At 41.8% G+C, this 22,993-nt stretch overlaps 1 protein-coding gene across 1 annotated transcript in view; it reads left to right on the top strand.

The window, feature by feature from the left end:
- Positions 1-1,825: 1,825 nt before the first annotated feature.
- The window catches only part of XKR5 (XK related 5), a 41,861-nt gene continuing 20,693 nt past the window's right edge, over positions 1,826-22,993 (top strand). The window contains exons 1-5 of the mRNA XM_007948063.1: positions 1,826-1,883; positions 6,967-7,150; positions 18,532-18,716; positions 19,906-20,115; positions 22,545-22,714. Coding sequence (XP_007946254.1) covers positions 1,826-1,883; positions 6,967-7,150; positions 18,532-18,716; positions 19,906-20,115; positions 22,545-22,714 — 807 coding nt within the window. The remainder of the gene's footprint in view (positions 1,884-6,966; positions 7,151-18,531; positions 18,717-19,905; positions 20,116-22,544; positions 22,715-22,993) is intronic.

Raw genomic sequence — 22,993 nt, forward strand, 5'->3', positions numbered from 1 at the left:
AGGAGTGGCTGGTGAGTTTGAACCACCAGCCTTCTGGTTAGCAGTCAAGTGCCTTAGGCACTATGCTACCAGAGCTCCACATATAGGATATGGGATATATATATATATTCTTCACATAGTAACTAGGGGAAGGGATTTTTCCCTAAAACTTTTATTTGTCCAGGAAGGAATTCCACAATGACCGCTTCAAAACCATGAGCATCTTTTACTCCTAATTTTAATTTATGTATGTGCTTTCAATTTTATATGCCTTTTTTAGTATATGAGAGTATTAGCTTCAACATACATAAATTGTGACTTCCTTCCTTTGCCAGGGCACCCAGAAAAAGTAGGATCTGGGGATTAAAGTAAATATAATGGGAGGTTGTATTAAGTAGGATGGAGTAGGGATTCTGGGAGAATTGAAGTTAAAATAAATGGAAACCTAGACCTTAGAAATGCATCCCTTTACCCTTGTATTTGTTCAGAGAGAAAAGAGTTGAAAGGTTCATAGGTTTTGAGAATGTATATTTTAGAGTTGAATCTCTAAAATGGTGGGAAATCTAGGAGGTTTGAACCCACAGCAATGTATTGAAAAGTACATGGAAAACTGGAGACCCTTTTATTCACAACTAAATAATCTGTACGAATCACATTACAACTGTAGGGAAGAACCAAGTATGTTTTGACATCATAGTTTCATTTCAGTAAATGTAAAATCAATAGTAAGAATTTTAAAGGTTCACTTGTTATCTGGATTGTTGTCAGTTGCCTTTGAGCCCATTCAGCCTGAGGGTGGCCTCATGTGAGCATAGCAGAACTGCTCCACAGAGGTTTCAAGGCTGTGACCTTTCAGAAGCAGATTGCCAAGCCTGTCTTCCACGTTGCCTGTGGGTGGCTTCCAACAGGGTCAAACTGCTGACCTTTTGGTTAATAACTTTTAACCACCCTGCCTCCAGAGTCCTTAAAAACTTCATTGAAAAACAAAACAAAACAAAAAAACTCATTGCCATCTAGTGGATTCCAACTCATGGAGACCCCCATTGGGTTTCTGAGGCAGTAAATCTCTACCAAAAAAACCAAACTCACTTTCATCCAGTCGGATCTGACTCATAGCGAACCCTCCTTTGGTTTCCGAGGCAGTATCTCTACTGAAGTAGATTGATTGCCCAACTTTCCTTCCGAGGAGTGCTGGTGGGTTTGAACCGCCAGCACTTACTGCACAATGGGGCCTTGTTTAACTCTAAAGCACATCTGAAAAAAGATTTTATGAGGAGAGAGATTGGGATGGATTTGTAGGTGATGCAATGCAGACAAGATACCAGTTAACAGTCCCTGTATTTTTCCTGGCCACATACTTGTAAGACTTCAAAAATGCTAATTAATTATTTTAATGCATTACAAATACAGAAACACACTCTGACCAGTAGTTCATCAGAATTTCTTCCAGCTGGCCCAAAGGTTTAACACACAGTTTAACCACCACGTGACTAACATAGACCCAGTCTTGTTTCCAATGGCCCCAATACTGAGGGTAGAGAACAAACAGCACAGAAAACGGCTTCTACCCACATTAAGAAGCCCAATCTGAACTGTACTTCCTCCTTCCAGACCACAAAAATCCAAGGCTACCATCCCTCTCTCTCCCTGGAGGTAATATCGCATAAACTCGAATCAGACACGAGCCCGGGAAGGGTCAGGCCGAAATTTGCCAGTTAGGTCTCCTCGCCGGAAACCTCCCCACCTTCGGGCCGCGCCGAAGGGGAAGGGGCGGGGGCGCAGCGGAGGTGGGTGTAGCGGACGCCGCGAGAGCGCAGGGCTCTGACTGCGCTGCCGGGTGCGGAGGATGCACGCGGGATTCCTGGGGTTCTCCGCCCTGCTGCTGGCGGCCGAGCAAAGCGCGCGTGAGTCCCTGCACAGCTCGAGGCGTGGGAGCGCCATCGCCTGCTCACCTCTCCAATACTAACACCTTACCCTCTGGCGCCCTGGGGCGCAAACGCCATTCCTTAACCGAGCATGCAGCCTCCCCTAGTCTATGCATGAGCGATAGCACCCCAGCTCGCTTGCCAAGCAAGCCCACATTTCCACGAATGCCTGATCCCCACATGGTGCCAATCTCTCACGTCCCACACAGAGATCGGGAAACGTTTATTTCGCCTGCCCTCCGGAAACCCAAGCCTATCCAAGGCTGCGGGTGCAAAACATGCTGAACATGGGATTGGGGTGCATCCCGGTCTGTCCTCGCGCTCCCTGCTGGCTGGCGGGTCTCAGTAGCCGAGAAGGGCCACGGTGGTCCTTCCAGACCCGCCGCTTTTGGGGCGAGGGACGGCGAGAACGGAGTTTACTAGTCATCCGCGGCCCTGGAGGAGGATGACTCGCACTTCAGAGTTTAAAATAGGGCAGGAAACGCCCAGTGAGGAGACACATGTGTCTCGCATGGGGTCCAGTCTCAGAAAGCTGAAGCGAAGCAAGATGGCAACACTTTTTAGCGCCCTTGTAGTTTGAACTCTGTAACTGTTTCAGTGCCTGAGAGGAGTGCCTCCGCCCACTTCCGCCAGGCTTCCTGCAGCCGTGTCTTCTGCAGTTAGGTTCTCCCCAGACCGAAGGAATTGAGGGGGGAATCCTTTCAAGAAGCTCCAGATCAAGACCCCCAGGCCTCTCTGCCTCCTTCCCCAGCACACACACTTGACTCTAGCAGATCACTCCTTGGAGCAAGCAAGTTACTGCTTTCCAGGGTTAACTGTTCTCCTTGTTTACATGGACTGCCCCTCCAGTTCCCCGCTGCACTTTTTCAAGAACAACAACAACAAAAAAGGCGGGGCTTGGCATTGCCGGCACAGGAGGAGGAGCTGGAGTAGTGCCTGAGACACTTGACTTCTAACCAGAAAGCTGGCGGTTCAAACCCACCACCCACGCTCAGAAGGAAGGTTGAGTTCTGTAGTGATACTGCCTCGGAAACCCAAGGAGGGGTCCCTATGAGTCGGTCCAACTGGACAGCACATAACAAGAAAGCGTTCCCGGATTCAGCACCCGGGCCTGGAAGGGATAAGACAAGACCCCTGGGGTCTTAGCACCCACGCAGGTGTGTCTCTAGGACAATACCTTCTCTTTCCCTTCCAGTGACAGCCCACTCTTTAGCATTCCTCAGCCTTTTTGGAGGCGGTTACTTCCTCAACAGGAGCTCTGGTAGCATAGTGCCTAAGGCACTTGACTGCTAACCAGAAGGCTGGCGGTTAAAACCCACTATCCGTAGTGATACTGCCTCGCAACCCAAGGAGGGGTCGCTATGAGTGAGGTACGACTCCACGACACATAACAACAACAACTCGCTCAACGGTTTTGTGTGTGTGTGTGTGTGTAAGCAAAGCTCTTGTTGGTTGTACGTTTCAGGAGGAAACACAAGGTGGTTAGCGCACTGGAGACTAAACCTTTGGGACCAAGGAATGGCTTTTCTAAAGTTTGACTCCCTCTACTCAGCTGTAGGCTTTTTATGTGTACCTTTGGGATAATGAAAGGAGCACTGGTGGGTGGGTGCCTAAGGCATTTGACTGCTAACCAGAAGGCTGGCACTTAAAACCCACCAGCCACTCCTCGGAAGGAGGATTGGGCAATCTGCTTCTGTAGTGATACTGCCTTGGAAACACTAGGAGGGGTCGCTATGAGTTAAATCCACTACACTGCAGTTCGTTTGGTTAGGTTTTTTTCTTTTTTTTTTTTTCTGATGGTGCAGTGGTAAAGCTTGTGGCTGCTAACCAAAGGTTGGGCATTCCAACCCACCAGCTGCTCCTTGGGAGAAAAATGTGGAAGCCTGCTTCCTTGATAGTTTATAGCTTTGGAAACCCTGTGGGGCAGTTCTACTCTGTCCTATAGGGTCTGTGAGTCAGAAACTTATTAGGTGGTAGTAGGTTTCACTTTGAGTTTGAGTTTGGGTTTTGGGGTAATGCTCTCCATTTCTGCTAAAATTCACAGCTTATGCACAGAAATCCATTTTTAAACATTAATACTGGACAAAGACAAGAAATAATAATATAAAATGATTACTGTGTATTCACATGCTTACAAATGCTGGGAAAGATACAAAACATTAATCTCTATTGTCATCCTCAAGTTTCACAGTTAATAAATTCCTGCATTTGAAAAGTAAAGATAAAATACTTACCTCAGAGAAAGAACTGTGGTAACACATGTAAAGCACATAGCACAGATGCTGGCGTGTGGTAACAGTTCAATATTGTTACTGACGGTGAATACATATCCTAAGCTAATTTGTCTCTTTCCATTATATTACTACTATGATCAAGCTACCACATGTCTGTCAGTTTGCTATACTGTGGTGACTTGCATGTTGCTATAATGCTGGAGGATACGGTACTGGAATTTCAAGTATCAGCAAGGTCACCTATGGTGGACAGTTTTCAAAGGAGCTTACAGACTGAGACAGACTAGGAATACAGGCCAGCTGATCTACTTAAGAAAATCATTGTTGTTAGGTGCCACCAAGTCAGTTCCTACTCATTGCTACCCTATGTATATCAGAACGAAACACTGCCTGTTCCTTCACCATCCTCAGTCATTGCCATGCTTGAGTCCATCATCACAGCCATTGTCAGTCCATATCTCTTCAGAAAATTAACCAGTGAAAACCATATAGATGACAACAAAATAGTGATTCATAATAATATAGACAGGTCATTTCCAGCGTCATAGTCTGGAAGCACTGCTGAAACTTACCCACCATGGGTGACCCTGCTAGTATTTGAAATACTGGTGGCATAGCTTCCAGCTTCACAGCAACCTGAAAGCCACCACAGTCCAAAAAACTGACAGATTAGTGGTAGATAATTCAAAAACAGTTGCAGCAGTATATTGACAGGGAATTTCCAGAAATTCAAGCTGGATTCAGAAGGGGATGTGGAACAAGGGATCTCATTGCTGATGTCAGATGGATCTTGGCTGAAAGCAAAGAATACCAGAAAGATGTTTACCTGTGTTTTGTTGACTATGCAAAGGCATTCGACTGTGTGGATCATAAAAAATTATGAATAACATTATGAAAGTGGTTATTCCAGAACACTTAATTGTGCTCATGAGGAATTTGTACATGGACCACGAGGCTGTTGTTTAAACAGAACAAAGGATACTACATGGTTTAAAATCAGGAATCCTTTCACCATACTTATTCAGTTTGTATGCTGAGCAGATAATCTGAGAAGGTGTACTACAAGAAGAAGAATGCAGCATCAGGATTGGAGGAAAACTCATTAACAACTTGTGATATGAAGATGAACCCTGCTTGCTGAAAGTGAAGAGGACTCGAAGCACTTAGAGATGAAGATCAAAGACTATAGTCTGCAGTATGGATTACACTCAACATAAAGAAAACAAAAATGTTCACAATTGGGCCAATAAACATCACTATAAATGGAGAAAAGATTGAAGCTGTCAAAAATTTCATTTTACTTGGATCCACAATCAACACCCATGGAAGCAGCAGTCAGGAAATCAGACATTATATTGCACTGGCCAAATGTAGTACAAAAGACCTCTTTAAAGTGTTAAGAAGCAAAGATATCACCTTGAAGACTAAGGTGTTCCTAACCCAAGTGATGGTATTTTCAGTCACCTTATATGCATGTGAAAGAAGCTCTGGTGGCATAGTGCTTAAAGCATTTGAGTGCTAACCAGAAGGCTAGTGGTTTAAACCCACCAGCCACTGCTTGGAAGGAAGATTGGCCAATCTACATCCATATGATACTGCCTTGGAAACCCAAGGAGGAGTCACTATTGAGTCAGATCTGACTCAACGGCAGTGAGTTTGGTTTGATTTTATATGCATGTGAAAGGTAGGCAGTGAATAAGGAAGACTGAAGAAGAGTTGATGCCTTTGAATTGTGGTGTTGGTGAAGAATACTGAAAATACCATGGTCAGCCAGAAGAACAAACAAATCTGTCCTGGAAGAAGTGTGGCCGGAATGCTCCTTGGAAGTGAAAATGGCCAGGCTTCCTCTCACTTACTTTGGTCATGCTGTCAGAAGGGATTATTCTCTGGAGAAGGATATCATGCTTGATAAAGTAAAGGGTCAAGAAGGAGAAGACCCTTAAAGAGATCCATTGACACAGTGGCTCCAATGATGAGCTTAAGTGTAGCAAAGATGGCTCAGGACCAGGAAGTGTTTTGTTCTGTTGTACATAGAGTCACTATGAGTTGGACCTGACTCAACACCTAACAATAACAACAACATAGGTCATTAGGAAGACCAGTTACTAGAAAAGAACATCATGTTTGGTAGAGGGAAAATGAGAACGAGGAAAACCAATGAAATGGGTGGACATAATAGCTGTGACAGTGAATTCAAAAATACCAACCAGCATGAAAATGACTCTGGACTAGGCATTATTTTTTTCTGTTCTATGTAAAGTTGCCATGAGTCAGAGCTGCTGGCAACTAACAGCAGCAGCACAAAAAAACTCAAACCAAACCCATTGTTGTTGAGCCAGTTTTCTTACTGATGCTACAGGACCAAGTAGAACTGCCCCATAGGGTTTCTAAGGCTATAAATTTTTAAGGAAGCAGACTGCCACATCTTTCTCTCATGGAGCAGCTGGTAGGTTCAAATGCCTAACCATCTGGTTAGCAATCAAGTGCTTAACCATTGCGCCAACAGGGCCTCTTACAGCACCATCACCATCATCAAAAATAAAAAAACGAAAAATCCCCTGAAGAGTAGGTTTAACATTGTTGAGCACATTCTAGATACTTGTCATAATATTATCCAACAGCCCCTTTCAATGAACCATGGTGTCTGCCCTTTTGAAACCCCAAAGCTTTCATTAAATTTCTTGACTATAGATTTCTAATAGGCTTCTGCTGATTCAGGTACTATGTTTGGTGGAAATCCCTGCTGGTCTTAGGGACTTAGTGTTGGTTAACTAGTCTCCCTCAATCCTTCCAATAACCCAATTCATCTATCCTTTTTTGTCCCCCAGGTATCTGCACCATGGTGTATTATTTCATCACTGGACAGCTTCTTTGGGGGTGGCTGGCCTTCTCTGTCCTGCTGCCAGGGTTCTTGGTCCAGGGCCTGAGTTATGTATGGTTTCGAGCAGATGGACATCAAGGTCATTGCTGTTTGGTGATTCTGCACTTCCTACAGCTTGGTGTTTGGAAACGGTAAGGCATTATCTTTTTCACTTCGGAATCCCAAAGATTGTTGTGAGAAGCATGATTTCATAATTTCAGTAGAAAGATTATTCTGTCATATGTTTATCCATAGAGTCATGGAAGTTAAGAGCTGAGAGAATGTCAGAAGTTACCATGTTAATGTGCCATGATATTTGCATCATCACTTCCAGCCTCTGCTTCCTTGAGCGTCTCTAACATCACAGATCTTCTTCCAGATGCAGCTGTGACCTTTAGAAAGCTCTTTCTTGTCCTCAGCCAAATTCTATCTTCCTATTGTTTCAATTCATTGGTCAACACAGAGGACCCTATGGAGTGACTCATTTAAGGCAGTTCCACTTAAACATAAAGAAGTTAAGGAAGGAAAGAGGAAGGTTTAAGCACAGACTGACACTGATGTTGGCCTGGTAATATTTGCATCAAGCGTTTGTTGTAGGAAGAAGCCATTTGGGAGCCAGTGCCATTTGTTTCTAGAAAAAGAAGATAGGCATAGTCCTGGTATGTAGCAGACTTACCTGTTGTCCACAGGCCGCCTCTGCATGCAAGTTACTATTTTTCCTTGGAATACCCTGGATAGAGGGAATGGGAGGAGAGATAGGGCAGTGAGTTTATATAAATGGCAAGCTTCATCTCTCAGCTGGCTTATATTTGCAGTGGACTCATAAGAATAAAAGAGAAAACTCCAGTGATCAAATCAGTGAGGTCTTGCAGCTCAACTCTTCACTAGACACTGAGGATTGCAAGGTATTCAAGAAGCCACTGCCAGGTTTTAGACCTCAGGGCAGTACTGCCCTCTGTTCTTGGTGGTTTATGCCTTCAAGCTAGTCCCGACTTTCTTTGTAGAAGCTGAAATGACTGTTCTGATTTGTCATGACTTTGAGGTGTGGGCCCTGAGAACAGAATCAGTCTCCGGAAGGGATAATTCCCATCCCACCCAGAGGAGAATCTCAGGTAGGAAGTGGCAGGTGTGTCTGATAAGAAATCAAGCAGCCACTCCTGAATTCTCATTTGGCCCCTCAGAGATAGAACTCTAGATCTCTAAGGGCACCAAAAGCATGTTTTCAGTCACAGAAGTTTTGTCCAGAGCTAGGCCTTGTGTTCAAGCAGTGCGGGTTCCTCTGAAAACCTATAACTCTTAATACTAGGTAGCTCAAACCCACTACATTCAAGTTGATTCCAACTCATAGCAACCCCCATAGGGTTTCTGAGGCTGTCAATCTTTACAAAAGCAGACTGCCCCATCTTTCTCCTGCAGGGTGGCTGGTGGGCTTGAACTGCTGACCTTTTGGTTAGCAGCCCAGTGCCTTAACCACAGTGCCACCAGAGCACCTTAATATTGGGTAGGGAGACAAAAAATGTCTTTACATTTGGGCTCATAAAGGATTAGAGTCCGTCATCTGGCCACTACTGAGCACTACCTGCCATTTTCATATCAGTCCTTCACTCAGCCCAATATAATAATAAAACCACTAAGGCTGTGAGTCTTTGACTTTGAAGTTCCTTTCAGGGAGCAACTAGTGCAGTGTAGTTCACAAATTATGTGACTTCAAGGAAAGACAACTTACTGAATTAATGAATTAACTTTATCTTAAATTATACCTTTTAACTCCGAAACAAGCTAAGTAAATGGCATAGTGCCTAAGGCATTTGACTGCTAACCAGATGGCTGGTGGTTCAAACCCACCAGCCACTCCCCAGAAGGAAGATTGGGCAATCTACTTCCCTAGTGATACTGCCTGGGAAACCCAAGGAGGGGTCGCTATGAGTTGGATTGACTTGACAACAGTGAGTTTATTTCTTTTTTTCATGTCTTCCAAAAAAACCAAACTCACTGCCGTCCAGTTGGATCCGACTCATAGTGACCCCTCCTTGGGTTTCTGAGGCAGTATCACTACGGAAGTAGGATTGCCCAACCTTCCTTCCCAGGGGTGGCTGGTAGGTTTGAACCTCCAGCCTTCTGGTTAGCAGTCAAGTGCCTTAGGTACTATGCCACCTGAGCTCCTTAAGACATGAGCATTGAGCAATTATCAGAAAAATTTGCAGGCTGTGTGAGGAGCATCAGGTACCATCTAACCCAGTATCTTGCTTTCAGAGAAGAGGTGTGGTACCCATGAGCAGTGACTTGACTGAATTCATACTGCTGGTTTTTGATAGCAGACACAGTGATTTTCTTCCACAGTCTCCTTTAAAGGGTTCTTTATTATGCCGTTATTTTCTGGTATGTATAAAAAAAGTAAAATGGATGATGAATGAAGAGGGACGTGAAAGTTAGAAATTAGGAAAAACAAATTAGTCATCTATATCTGTAGTTATTTTTAAAATAGAATTTAAGGTGACTAAAAATTACACATATAATTTTAAAAGAGTGAAAAAAAGGAATATAAGTAAGTGAGAAAAGCCAAGGAAACAAGTTAAAGAAGACAAGATAAAGCCAAAATGGACAATTAATAGAAGTAAAACGCAAACTTGGCCCTAAGTTTTCTGAAAAAACAATCTCCTCTCTTAGGGGAAAAAGCTTTGAAAGTTAAGATGGGGGTGAGTGGGGAGATAGACAGCAGCAAATGTAATCCACATCCTGCTACCAGTACAATGAGTTCTCACAAAGACAACACTAGGTAGATAATAACAGTGAACAGCTTTTTACAAAACACAGTTGTTTACAAGGGCCCTCATAGCAAGTCCATAATGAGTTTTGAAAGACTATTTCTCTTTAGAAATAGCCTTGGTGGTACAGTGATAAAGCACTCAACTGCTAACAGAAAGATTCTTCAGTTGAGCCCGATAGATATGGGCTTTCTGCAGGAGAAAAATGTGGCAGTTTGCTTCTGTGAAGAGTGACAGCCTTGGAAATCCTATGGGACAATTCTGTGTCCTTTAGGGTAACTATGAGTCAGAATCGACTCCATGGCAATAATTTTCTTTTTTTTTTTTTCCTCTTTATGTCCCTCCTGGTGGCAGCAGCATTTCAGCAAATTGCAGTTCAGTAAAAGCACCTGAAGGAGGAGCCAAACAATTATGTTTTGCACAGCCCTGATTTGTGGAACAATGAATGGACCACTTTAAGTGACTTCATAACATGATTCATAAGATTCTACTAACAACAGATAAAACAATAAAATACAAACCTTTTGAGGTAAAGTAGCTTATAAAAAATACAAGGAATTAAAACTTAAATGTATTTTTTTAATTACAAATGACACATGCTATATTCATATGTTGATTTGAATCTGACTCTAGCCAAGACAATCTGACCTTAGTTATTACTTACGTAAGCAAGGTCAATTGCTTTTTTTCTTTTTAATTTCTTTATACACACTTTAATTTTATATGTTACCAATATTATTGTGATTTTTCTTTTTAAGACTATAAATCCATTTGGTAACTTGGTATGAAATGATAGAAAAATACCTAACTGATCCTATCCTCAGTATTATGTTAAAGTAGAAGTTAAATAGTTACTTAAAAGGAAAGTTGAGGTTGATCTTTAAGAGTATAAAATAAACTTAGCCTAGATGGGTATAAATTTAATATCAAAACCACAATGAGATACCTTTTCATTCACACTGGGCTAAAATTAAAAAAAAAAAAAACTAACAAATGTTGGTGAGAGTGTGGGGAAATTGGAACCCTTGTTCCCAAAGTTTGAGCTATTGCTAACTAAGCTCTGACATCACCAGAAGTTGAAGAGAAGATGTGTTCTTTCTTCAAGCTGTAGGCCTGGGATAAAGGATTATGTTTGTAGTGGACATGTTTGGCTTTTTACTTACGCTGTTAAGAAGGGAAGATTAAAGCTTGCTAAGAAACTTAATTCCAGAGATTTAATTTTGCTTAATGAAACCTGTTCCCAAGCTTCAATTTGTATTATACGGTGTTCTTAATGCAGCTAGAAAGCTTAAATTGTCATCAGTATAGCTCAATGTGCTCGTATTTATCTGTTTATGAGCTCTGGTAGCATAGTGCTTAAGGCATTTGACTACTAACCAGAAGGCTGGCAGTTCAAACCCACCAGCCACCACCCTTGGGCAATCTACTTCCACAGAGATACAGCCTCAAAAACCCAAGGAGGGGTCACTATGAGTCAAAAATTGAGTCAATGTCAGTGAGTTTATGTGACAGAAAGGACTGGAGATACACATGAGTAAGATAGAATCTGTGAGACTGAATTGGGATCAAAACTGTGAACAGTGAGATCAGCACAGAAGGAATGATATACAAAGTGCTGTAGGAGCACTGACTAAGGTGGCTCCTGGACCAGCATCATCATCGTCATCATCATCATCTTCGTCACCTGGTAACTTGTTCAAAATGCAAATTCTCGAGCCCTATTCCTGACCTAAATCCTATTGTAGCAAACTTTTCATAATTCTCTCTACACATCTATTTAATTAGAAATATTGGAATTAAGGGCCAGCAATCTGTATTTAAGGAACTCTAGTGGCATAGTACGGGAGCTCTGGTCGCATAGTGGCTAAAGCACTTGCCTGCTAACCAGACGGCTGGCTGTTCAAACCCACCAGCCACTCCTCGGAAGGAAGGTTGGGCAGTCCTACTTCTGTAGTGATACTGCCTCGGAAACCCAAGGAGGGGTCGCTATGAGTCGGGTTTGACTCGACGGCACATAACAACAACAACAACAGTGGCATAGTAAGGAGCTATGGTGGTGTACTGCCTAAGGCATTTGACTGTTAACCAGAAGGTTGGCAGTTCAAACCCACAAGCCACTCTGTGGAAGAAAGACTGGGTAATTTACTTCCATAAAGATTTGCCACCTCGGAAACCCAAAGGTCCTTATGAGTCAGAATCGACTTGATAGCAGTGAGTTTAATGGCGTAGTGGGTAAGGCATTTGGCTGCTAACCAGAAGGCCAGCAGCTCAAACCCACCTGCAGCTCCACAAGAGGATGATGAGGCAATCTATTTCCGTCAAGATTTACAGCCTTGGAAACCCAATGGGGTCACTATGAGTCAGAATCAACTAGATGGCAGTGTTTTTGTTTTTTGTTTTTTTTCCCTTAATCCATTTTTAAACAGCCATCAAAAAATGAAGTAAAGTGTATCCAGATTGGAAAAGAAGAAGTAAAACTATATCTAATCTTGGATGACATGTTCTTATATGTAGAAAAATCCCAAAGAGTCCACAAGAAAAATGCCTAGTGCTGATAGAGGAATTTAGCAAAGTTGTTGGGTACAAGGTCAACAAACAAAAATCTGTTGGGTTTCTGTACATCAGCAGTGAACAATCTGAAAGGGAAGCTAGGAAAACTATCCCATTTACAATAGCATAGGAATAAAATACCTAGGAATAAATCTAACCAGGAACATGAAGGACTTAGACAATGAGAACTCTAAAAACTACTGGAAGATACTAAAGAAGATTCAAATAAATAGGTATTCTATTTCATGGATAAGAATACTTAATGTTGTTAAAATGTCAGTACTACCCAAAGCAATCTATAGCATCAATGCAGTCTCGATCAAAATTCCAACAGTCTTCTTTACAGAAATGGAAAAACCAATTCTCAAGTTTACATGCAATGGCAAGAGGCCCCAAATAGCTGAAGCAATGTTTAAAGAGAAGAGCAAAGGAGGCTCACATTTCCTGGTTTTAAAATATATTATACAGCTGCAGTAATCAAAACAGTCTGGCACTGATATAACAATAGACATTAGACCAATGGAATAGAATTGAGAGTCAAGAAATAAACTCATACATCTATTGTCACCTGACTTTTGCCAAGAGTGCATAGTCCATTCAGTAGAGAAAGAAGTCTGTTCAATAAATGGTGTTGAGAAAAGTGGATTTTCATATACAGAAAAATGAAACAGGTCCCATGCCTCACACTATACACAAAAACAAACTCAAAATGTGTGAAAGACCTAAACGTACAAACTAAAACCATAAAATTTCTAGAAGATTCAGAGGTAATGCTATTAGGCCTAGCTTTTAACAGTGGATCATCTAATATAACAACAAAAGGACAAAATAAATGGCACTGAAAAAAAAAATTAAAAACTTTTTGTTCATCTGAAAGCTTTAACAAAAGGAAAAGATAAGCTGCCAGCTGGGAAACTATCTCCAGAAACTATGTATTCAGTAAGAGCCTGCTTGCTAAAATATATGTCTTCAGTATCTTAACAAGAGAAAATCAAATAACCCAATGATAAAATGGGCAAAAGACTTGAATAAACATTTCACCAAAGAAGACATTCATATAGCCACCAAACAAATGAGAAGATGCTCAAAGTCATTACCATCAGAGAGAGGCAAATTCAAACTATAATAATATACTGTTTCACTCCCACTAGGATGGCTAAGATCAAACAAACAGAAAATAATAAATGTGAGGATGTTGGGAAATTAGAATCCTTGTCCACTGCTGGTTGGAATGAAAAATGGTGCAGTCATGTGGAAAATAGTGTGGTGGTTCCTTAAAAAATTAAAAATAGTATTACTATCAAAAGTCAAACCCACTACCATTGAATTGATTCCGACTCATAGTGACCCTATAGGACAGAGTAGAACTGCCCCATAGGGTTTCAAGTCTTAAAATCCTTAGGAAAGCAGACTGCCTCATCTTTCTCCCATTGAGTGGCTAGTAGGTTTGAACCATCAACCTTTTCATTAGCAGCCAAATATTTTAAGCACTATACCACCAGAATTCCTTAGTATTACTATTTAAAAGAAAAAAAGTAAAGAAAACTCACTGCCACTGAGTCAATCCCAACTTATAGTGACCACTCCTTGGGTTTCCGAGGTGGTATCTCTACGGAAGTAGATTACCCAACCTTCCTTCCAAGGAGTGGCTGGTGGGTTTGAACTGCCAGCCTTCTGGTTACCAGTCAAATATCTTAGGCACTACATCACCAGAGTTCCCTAGTGCTACAGTGAACACCGGTTTACAAGTCTCTGAGTCTCTGCTTTCAAGTCTTTTGGGTATATACCTAGGAATGGAATGTGGTCCAGCAATTCCATTCCTAGGTGTAAACCGAAAATACTTAAAAGCAGAGACTCAGAGACTTGTATACCAGTGTTCGCTGCAGCTCTATTCACAATAGCCAAAAGGTGAAAACAACCTAAATGCCCATCTATAGATGAATGGATAAGCAAAATGTGGTACATACATACAATGGAATACTACTCAGCCAGTAGGAGAAATGAAGTCTTGAGACATGCTACAATATGGATGTAGCCTGAAGACATTATGAGTGAAATAAGTCAATCATAAAAGGACATATCATATGACTTTACTCATATAAAAAGATAAGAAAAGGCAACTGTATAGAGACCAAAGTTTATTAGTGGTTACCAGGGGCAAGAGGGAGGGGCAAAGAGGAGTTAACAGTGATGGAAAAATCATATTGATTAAGGGTCAGGTTGCACTGCCAGTTGTTATAAGTACTATCAGTAAGTTTTACACCTGTAAAAAGGTGAATTGACAAAAGTTGTGTGATATCTACAACAATGGCCAAAAAGAGTAGCTGACGAGGCTGCTTCTTTACAACCAAGCACTTGTTCAGATTTTCTTCCCTTGGTTTGGAAGTTTAGGGTCATGGTTTAATGGAACATCCCAGTTAATTGGCCTATTAATGTGCTTAGTGTTTATGTTCTGCCTCCTAGTTTCTTGCATTGTACCTGGGGTACTTGCAAGCTACCATGAGAACAAATTTAGGGGATGAATCTTAACAGAAATTAGTGACCATCTGAATGCCTCTTACTTTCCATTCTCACATCTTTCACTTGGGTGCTCCAAAAAGCTTCCAGTGGTCTCAGCCTTTATTCCTCCTTCTGTGATAGGTCCCATATACTGGAGTGGTGTTAGTCATGTTTTGCTGGTTCTCCATTTCTTTCAAGGGAAGTGCAGCTGCCAACTAAACCTTAAAAGCCTTTTACTCCTGGCCCCAGCCTTACATTTCACCCAGATTTTCACTGTTCACTGACGTAAACCAGCCATTCAGTGGTCTGGTTCTTTATCCCATGGACCGTAATCACATTCATTTATATTTTGCTTCCTCTTAGATGCCCTCCTATCCAAAACTTGCCCATCCCTCCTTTTCTAGAAAGCCTACCCTGTTTGTACCATTCTCTGTCTCCAGGACTGTTTATCCCACCCACCTAAGCAGCTCTTTCTGATACTTTGTTCTTCCTATTTAAACTTTCCACATGTTTCTTTCTTCAGTGGGATCTTATGCTTCTCAAGAACATCTCTAATTTCTCTTGCTTCTTCTGTGGTCTCTGTTTTTTGTTAGGTGCTGTGGAATCAGGTTGACTCATGGTTTACTCGTACGTACAACAGAACAAAACATTCTACAGTCCTGTGCCATCCTCACCATCATTGCTATGTTTGAATGTGTTGTTGCCTCTGAAAAAACAAACAAACAAAAAAACCAAATTTACTCCTACTGAGTCAGTTTCAACTCATAGTGACCTCTGTTGATTTTCCAAGATGGTAAATCTTTCCAGAAGTAGATTGCCCATCTTCCTTCCACAGAGCAACTGGTGGGTATGAGCCACCAACCTTCTGGTCAGCGGGCAAATGCCTTAGACACTGTGCCACCAGAGCTCCTTATTGTTGCATCTAGCAGTCACTAAAAATGCACATTGAACGAATGAAGCCTTCTGGGTTGTAGGAGGAGGGAAATACCATCTACTGAAGACAAATGATTCAAGAACAAGAAGAAAACTATGCCTACCCTTATGATTACATTTTTTTTTTTTTTGGCTTCATATGTTTTGGTTTTTTAAATAATATTTTTTATTATGTTTTCAGTAAAGGTTTACACAACAGTTTAGGTTCCCATTCAACAATTTCTTCACAAAGTGTTCACTGACATTGGTTAGGTCTTCACAATGTATGAACATTCTCAGTATTTCTATTCTTGTCATTCCATTTCCATTAATATAGTTTCCCTGCCCCCTTATATTCTCATCTTTGCTTTAAAGTAATTGTTGACCATTTGGTCTCATATAAATAATCTTTTAAAGGAAAACAGTACTTATGGGTGATTTGTGTGTGTGTGTGTGTGTGTGTGTTCTTTTGTTTTTTAACATTATGGTTGCATCAGAAATCATTGCTTAAAAAACTCAGTAAGAAGTCATTTCATTCCAGAATTCCAAATCATGAAAAAGGAGTTGTTTATCTTTAAGCATCTTTCTTAGGCCCTCAGCACTATGAGCAAAATGTCAGTATACCCTTCTGCTCTGGAGGTAGAAATGTTGACCAAAGAGCAGAGTCAAAGTCTCTAAGGAAGTCCTTAAGCAGAGCTTACCTTTGTTGTTGTTATGTGCCGTCGAGTCAAACCCAACTCATAGCAACCCCTCCTTGGGTTTCCGAGGCAGTATCACTACGGAAGTAGGATTGCCCAACCTTCCTTCCGAGGAGTGGCTGGTGGGTTTGAACCGCCAGCCGTCTGGTTAGCAGGCAAGTGTCTTAGCCACTATGCTACCAGAGCTCCCTAGGTGACTTTAAAGTTTTAACTGTTTGAGTCAGTAGTTGATAAATTACAATGCCTTCCCATTTCTTTTAACCTTTACAAGGCAAAGAAGTTCATAGTCCCAGTGGATTTGTTAGGGACTACTACCCATTCTGCAAGCAAGAGTAGTAATTATCCTTGAGTCTGCTGAGTAGTAGATCAAGGAAGGGGAGACTGATGGATGAGGGAGAAATCTGTTATGGAGATTCAGAGTCCACAGTCTTCTGTGTGGCTGAAGAGTGGTATCATTCTCATATGCAAATATTAGCATATATTTTATTGACTCTTTAGATTGTATAGAATGGCAATCCATGTTAGCTTCTGGACTGCTTTCTGAAAGTGAAAGTATCAGAAAAAGATTTGTAGAATGGGTTTATGGTGGGAAAATAAAAAAAGGAATAGCATATCCTAACATTTTTCTCCTGCATTGAAGTCCTTTTCCTACACTCTGTGTCCTGACTGGGGTGAGCTGATGAATCCAGTGTAGCCCTGGGCAGCCCTGTCTACAGAATTCGTAAGAATCTTCTACGCTTCCTGCTTACCACCTCTGTAAGCCTTACCTCCTTATGATATGCCTTGTTAACCTAACACTTGAAGGTCACATTGGCCATCTCCAAATCTAATGGCCTCTTTTTATTCTTCATCTGCTTCTACCTTGTTTTAGCATCCCATTCTTTTCCAAACTTATTGCCTTAGAGTCGATGTCATGAAACAAAATATGTGTGAACCGCTGTATAGAAAATGAATTTGCTCTGTAAACTTTCACCCAAACCACAATAAAATTTTTTTAAAATAAAACAAAAGCTTATTGCCTTATAAGAACCCAAACTTTTAAAGTTATCACTTGAATTATATTAGCTTTCTTCCCAATACTCCTCTCCTGTGTGTACACACACACACACACATACACACACACATTCATGCCATATTCCTAAAAAGCACAAATACCTCTACCAAATTCATCGTTCTAAAACAAAATCCAAACCCATTATCCTGAAATTCAGAGCCCTAAATAACTTGCTAAGGAACCCTGTTGGCACTGTGGTTGAGTGCTTGTCTGTTAACCATAAGGTCAACAGTTCACACACACCAATGTTTCCCGAGGAGAACGATGTTACAGTCTGTGTCTGTAAAGGCTACAGCCTTGGAAACCCCATGGGGCAGTTCTTCTCTGTCCTATATGGTTAGTATGAGTTGGAATCGCCTCAACAGCAAAGGGTTTCAAGTACCTCACTGAGATCATGTCAGTTCCTCTACCTACATATTATGTTCCAGCTACCTTAGTATCTTGCCATTATCTGGTTAAGCCTCAATACTTTTCTCTTTCTCCATTCTGCACTTATGCATGTCCCAGTTGACATACAAAGTTCTATATTAGAACAAAGAATGAGATTTTCTCATCTTTTTATCCTCTACAGAGATTACTACAGATAGTACTTTGCAACCCACATTTTTTTAATGAATTAATCCCAAATCCAAAGAGATCCTGAGGTGAAACAAGTAGATTTAGGTTAGCACCAAGCCTTGAAAGGTTGTCAGCCTGGGTTCCTCTGCCCACAGTAGCTTTAGATTAGAGGGAACCCCCACCAACCCTTGTCCAGACTCCCATCCTGCCCTCCCCTATTTCTTCTAAGATTGAGTAAAGTATGGACTCACTGACTGTGCCTTGCTGAGGAAGAGTATATACTGCACCATGACTTTTGGACACTTAGGTTGGAGCTGAAGTCTTCTGCTTGGAGTGGGAGCTTGGTGACAGCCTTGTTGATGACTCTGGAATCTGGTATGTGCATAGATTATTCTTAAAAATGTTATAATCTTTCAATAAGACAGGAAAAGGAGAAAGTCCTATTGAATCTGTTTGCACTCTGGCTCAGGATTATGGAGCCCACTGCTTTTCTACAGGCACTGGGACGCTGTGTTAGCTGCACTGTCTAAGGAGTGGGATGCCCCCCGCCTGGGCCAGCTGCTGCTGCAGGAGGCTGACCTGTCGGCCCTCCGGCTCTTGGAAGCCCTGCTTCAGACCGGACCCCACCTGCTGCTTCAAACACATGCTTTTCTTGCCTCTGACTTCACAGATGTTGTGCCAGGTGAGTAACTTTCACCATGGAGCCCAGACTGACCAACTTCCCAAGAGAAACAAAAACACATTCCTTATTCAGCAGAACCCTCCAACCTGAGACTCTCCCTGCTTGGAACAATCAAGAGTTTCTGTCACGGGGTGGTACAGATGGTTAAGCACTTGACTGCCAGCTAAAGGTTGGTGATTTCAACCCACCCAGAGGCACCTTGGAACACAGGCCTGACAATCTGCTTCCACCCTTGAAAACGCTATGGGGCAGTTCTACTCTGCATACATGGGGTTGCCATGAGTCAGAATTGGTGCAGCAGCAACTAATAAGAACCACAAGTAGCTCACTAACACTATGATGTTTAAAACTGGCTTTCATTTGGGGAATTTAGTTCACAGAAGTTGCTTCTTCCATGGAGTTTAGGTTCTGAAGTTCATCTGTAGGATTGAAAGTATATATAGCAACAGTTAAGTTGAAAATTCCTTGGGACATTGTCACATCCTATTTCTCCTGTGTCTTTAGTCACTGTACTAACTTTTAACAGCCAGAGAATTGTACCCCAAGGCCATGTGGAAACTGAAACAACTCAGGCCCTAAAAGTGTTTACAGCTCCCCCTTTCTGCTTCCAGCTCCTCATTCTGCTTCTCCCTTTTCTCCTCTATTGCTTCTATTCTTTGCTCTTCTCTTCTTTAATCTTCCCCTCCCCTCCTTTCCATTCACTTCCTCTCCTCTCCTCATCTGTTCTTTTCTCTTTCCTGAGTGTCCACATTTGTATTTGCACAAGTTTAAAGCTTAAAAGGACTCTATTGCATCTCCATCTATCTTTATCAAAGAACCAAATACAGTTTGATATTCTTGTTTTATTTCTTTTATTAAACCTCCTTCATATGGATTGAACAATAAAGTACCATTGGGATGTAATGCCATGTTCAGAAAGCTATACAAAGGAAGTGCCCAATTAATTTGTTGAGGAAGAGCATCTACTTCATGATGCAGTCATCCTTGTCGTATTCTGTATGTATACATGTATTTCTACATAGACTTTTTATGCTTCCACAGGTGAATGTACTTGTTTAGAGACACTCCAGATGAAGTCAAGTTTTAATGAGAGATTATATGTCCCACAGAAGGAATTTCATGAATGGGTCTTTATGTGTGCTGTTGATTTGAAACCTTAAGAGAATACTGTTGTCTATTTCCCTTCCAGGGGTGAGTGCCTTGTTTTCCTGGTCCTCGCTGTCCTGGGCTCTGGTGTCATATGCTCGTTTCATGGGCTTCATGAAGCCGGGTCACCTCTCTATGCCATGGGCTGCCCTCTTCTGCCAACAACTCTGGAGAATGGGCATGTTGGGAACTCGCATTCTGAGTCTGGTTCTGTTTTACAGAGCTTACCATGTTTGGGTTTTGGTAGTTGGAGGTAAGCTGAGCTTATGTTCTGGTTACTTACTGCCATATAACCAAAAAACAAAAACGAAAAAACTAACGTGTTGCCTTCTAGATGATTCTAACTCATAGTGATCCTACAGAAGTAGAATGGCCCCATAGAGTTTGCAAGGGTATAAATCTTTACAGAAGCAGACTGCCACATCTTTCTACCATGGAGTGGCTAGTGAGTTTGAACCACAGACATTTGGTTAACAGTCGAGTGCTTACCTACTGCATCACCAGGGCTACTCTGCCACAGTAAACCACTCCAGAATTTAATGACCATATATGATCTTCTCCACAGTGTTGGGGTTGACTTGGCTTAGAAGAGTAGTTCTCACTTGGAGTACCACATGTGGTTGCAGTAGGATAGTGGGGGTCTGAATTCATAATAGAAGGTTGACTGGGCTGGACATACAAGAAGCTTTCTTTACTCATATGTATTACATCACATATGGCCATTCTCTTCAGTAAAGTACCCTGGATTTCATACATGGCAGCTGAGGACCCCAAGGAAAAGGAAGTAGGAACTGCCAGTGCTCTTAAAATATAGGCCCAGAACCTGCACATGTCACTTCTGCCTTATTCTGTGGGTCAAAGTAGTCATTGGCCAGCCCAGATTCATGAAGGAGGAGGAATAGACTCCCATTCTTCATGAGTGTACAGGGAGGGAAGGAATTCATGGTAGCTGTTTTTGGAGATAAACTTCCATAGCTTAGAATCTAGCCTTCAAAAGTCCCAGCTAACTCTAGAGCATAAGTTTGGTTGCTGCAAGGGCTCCTCAGCACAGTACCAAGTTGTCTCTATTGTGGACTGAAATCTTTTCGAAAGCTGTCACTCAAGCAGGAGGGAAGTCTAAGGTCCTACCTGCCCTGACCCAATGCAAAAATATACAGTAGATACTATGATATTGCTCATAGTCTCCAGAAGTTCACCATTTTGTTTAAGTGCTCAGTCTTTGACATCTTCTCGGTTTCCAGTAGAACATTTGCCATGAACCAGAACCCACCCTTTGCCCTCAGCCTGGCACCACACAGACGTGAGTGGTGATGACAGGGAGTCAGCCTGACTCTGCAGGACAACTGAATGAGGCCTGTGTGCCCTGCCAAGGAGGGGACTCTGGTCATAAGTGAATGCATTCACAGCAGGAACAGTGTACTCTTGTTTTAAAAGAACTAGAGAAGTTGAGAAATACTGAAACCTTAGGCTTAGTGCAAACGTTAATGCATTTATTGGCAGAAAAGAGAATTTTTGAAAGAAAGTGTGCTTCTAAAGCAAATTTATCTATTTTATTGTTGTTGATTTTTTTTTTTTTAATTCGGCTTGAATTCCAGTCTGATATTGTTGTTGTTATTGTTATGTGCCATTAAGTTGGACCCGACTCATAGCAACCCCCCTTGGATTTCTGAGGCAGTATCACTACAGAAGTAGATTGCCCAACCTTCCTTCTGAAAAGTGGCTGGTGGGTTTGAACCTCCAGCCTTCTGGTTAGCAGTTAAGTGCCTTAGGCACTATGCTATCAGAGCTCCCAGACTGATACTATCCATCTTAAAATGTTGTTGTTGTTGTTGTTGTTGTTGTTTGCCATCGAGTCAGACCCAACTCATAGTGACCCTTCCTTGGGTTTCCGAGGCAGTATCACTACAGAAGTAGATTGCCCCATCTTCCTTCCGAGGAGTAGCTCGTGGGTTTGAACCGCCAGCCTTCTGGTTAGCAGTCAAGTGCCTTAGCCACTATGCTACCAGAGCTCTTAAAATGTAGGAATAAAAATTAAAAGTGGGATCACACAGAGTTCTTTACTTCCAGTGTGGAGGTTTTTAGGTTTTGCAGTTACAATGGAAGAAAATTGTAAATTGAGTGGAAAAATCAGTTTCATAACTGCTTCCTTAAACACTTTTGGATCCAAAAGGGGATAAGTAGATAATAATTCATAAGTGGTCTTGAAGTGAGTCTTTGTTTCTTATCAAATTAGGAAGAAGACCCTTTATAAGCATCAAATGAGATAATGTAAAAGTAAAATGTGATGGTTTTCTAGGGCCCTCTGACCTCTTATGAGTTTCAGTTTCTCTCCATGGTCAGGATTCTGAGTCAGCATTGGTCACATCAGAGTAGAGTGTGTCAGGAAACTCTAGTATCTGTGTCCTTGCCTGGCTTGTCTCTCTGGGTCACCCATCAACAACAACAACAAAAAAAAAAACCCACTGTCATCAAGTCAATTCTGACCCATAGTGACTCCCATTGTGTTTCCAAGGTAGTAAATCTTTACAGAAGTGGATTGCCCCATCTTCCTTCCATGGAGCAGCTAGTGGGTTTGAGCTGCCAGCCTTCTGGTTAGCAGTGTAATGCCTTAGGCACTAGGCCTTCCAGAGTCTCTTTTTGGCCACTGGGGGCCTCATTTCCGCTGGCCTGCTTTCTCTCTAGGTGCCCACTGGTTAGTGATGACGTTCTGGCTTGTGGCACAGCAGAGTGACATCATCGACAGTACCTGCCACTGGAGACTGTTCAACCTACTCGTCGGGGCTGTGTACATCTTCTGCTACCTTAACTTCTGGGACAGCCCTTCCAGAAATAGGATGGTCACGTTCTATATGGCAAGTAATAATGAGGAGTTTTTCTCTAAGTTAACTTTTAATGTACATTGTGTATGTGCGTGTGTATACACTTATGCTTCCATAATTACTTAAGAAGTAATAACTTATTCTTAGGAAAAATCCTAAATAGAATTTTCATCTTAAACAGAAAAGACAGCATGTGAAAATAGTAAGCTGACATCCAGTTGTTCCCTAGTCATTATAGTAATAACTAGCATATTTGGTGACTTTTTTTTTTTTTCACCTACTCTCCACAAGTCAATATGATAAATATAATTA

Source organism: Orycteropus afer, unplaced genomic scaffold (genome assembly GCF_000298275.1).
Source record: "Orycteropus afer afer isolate SDZICR_OR568_19922 unplaced genomic scaffold, OryAfe1.0 scaffold00200, whole genome shotgun sequence".
In the NCBI taxonomy this organism is placed as follows: Eukaryota; Metazoa; Chordata; class Mammalia; order Tubulidentata; family Orycteropodidae; genus Orycteropus; species Orycteropus afer.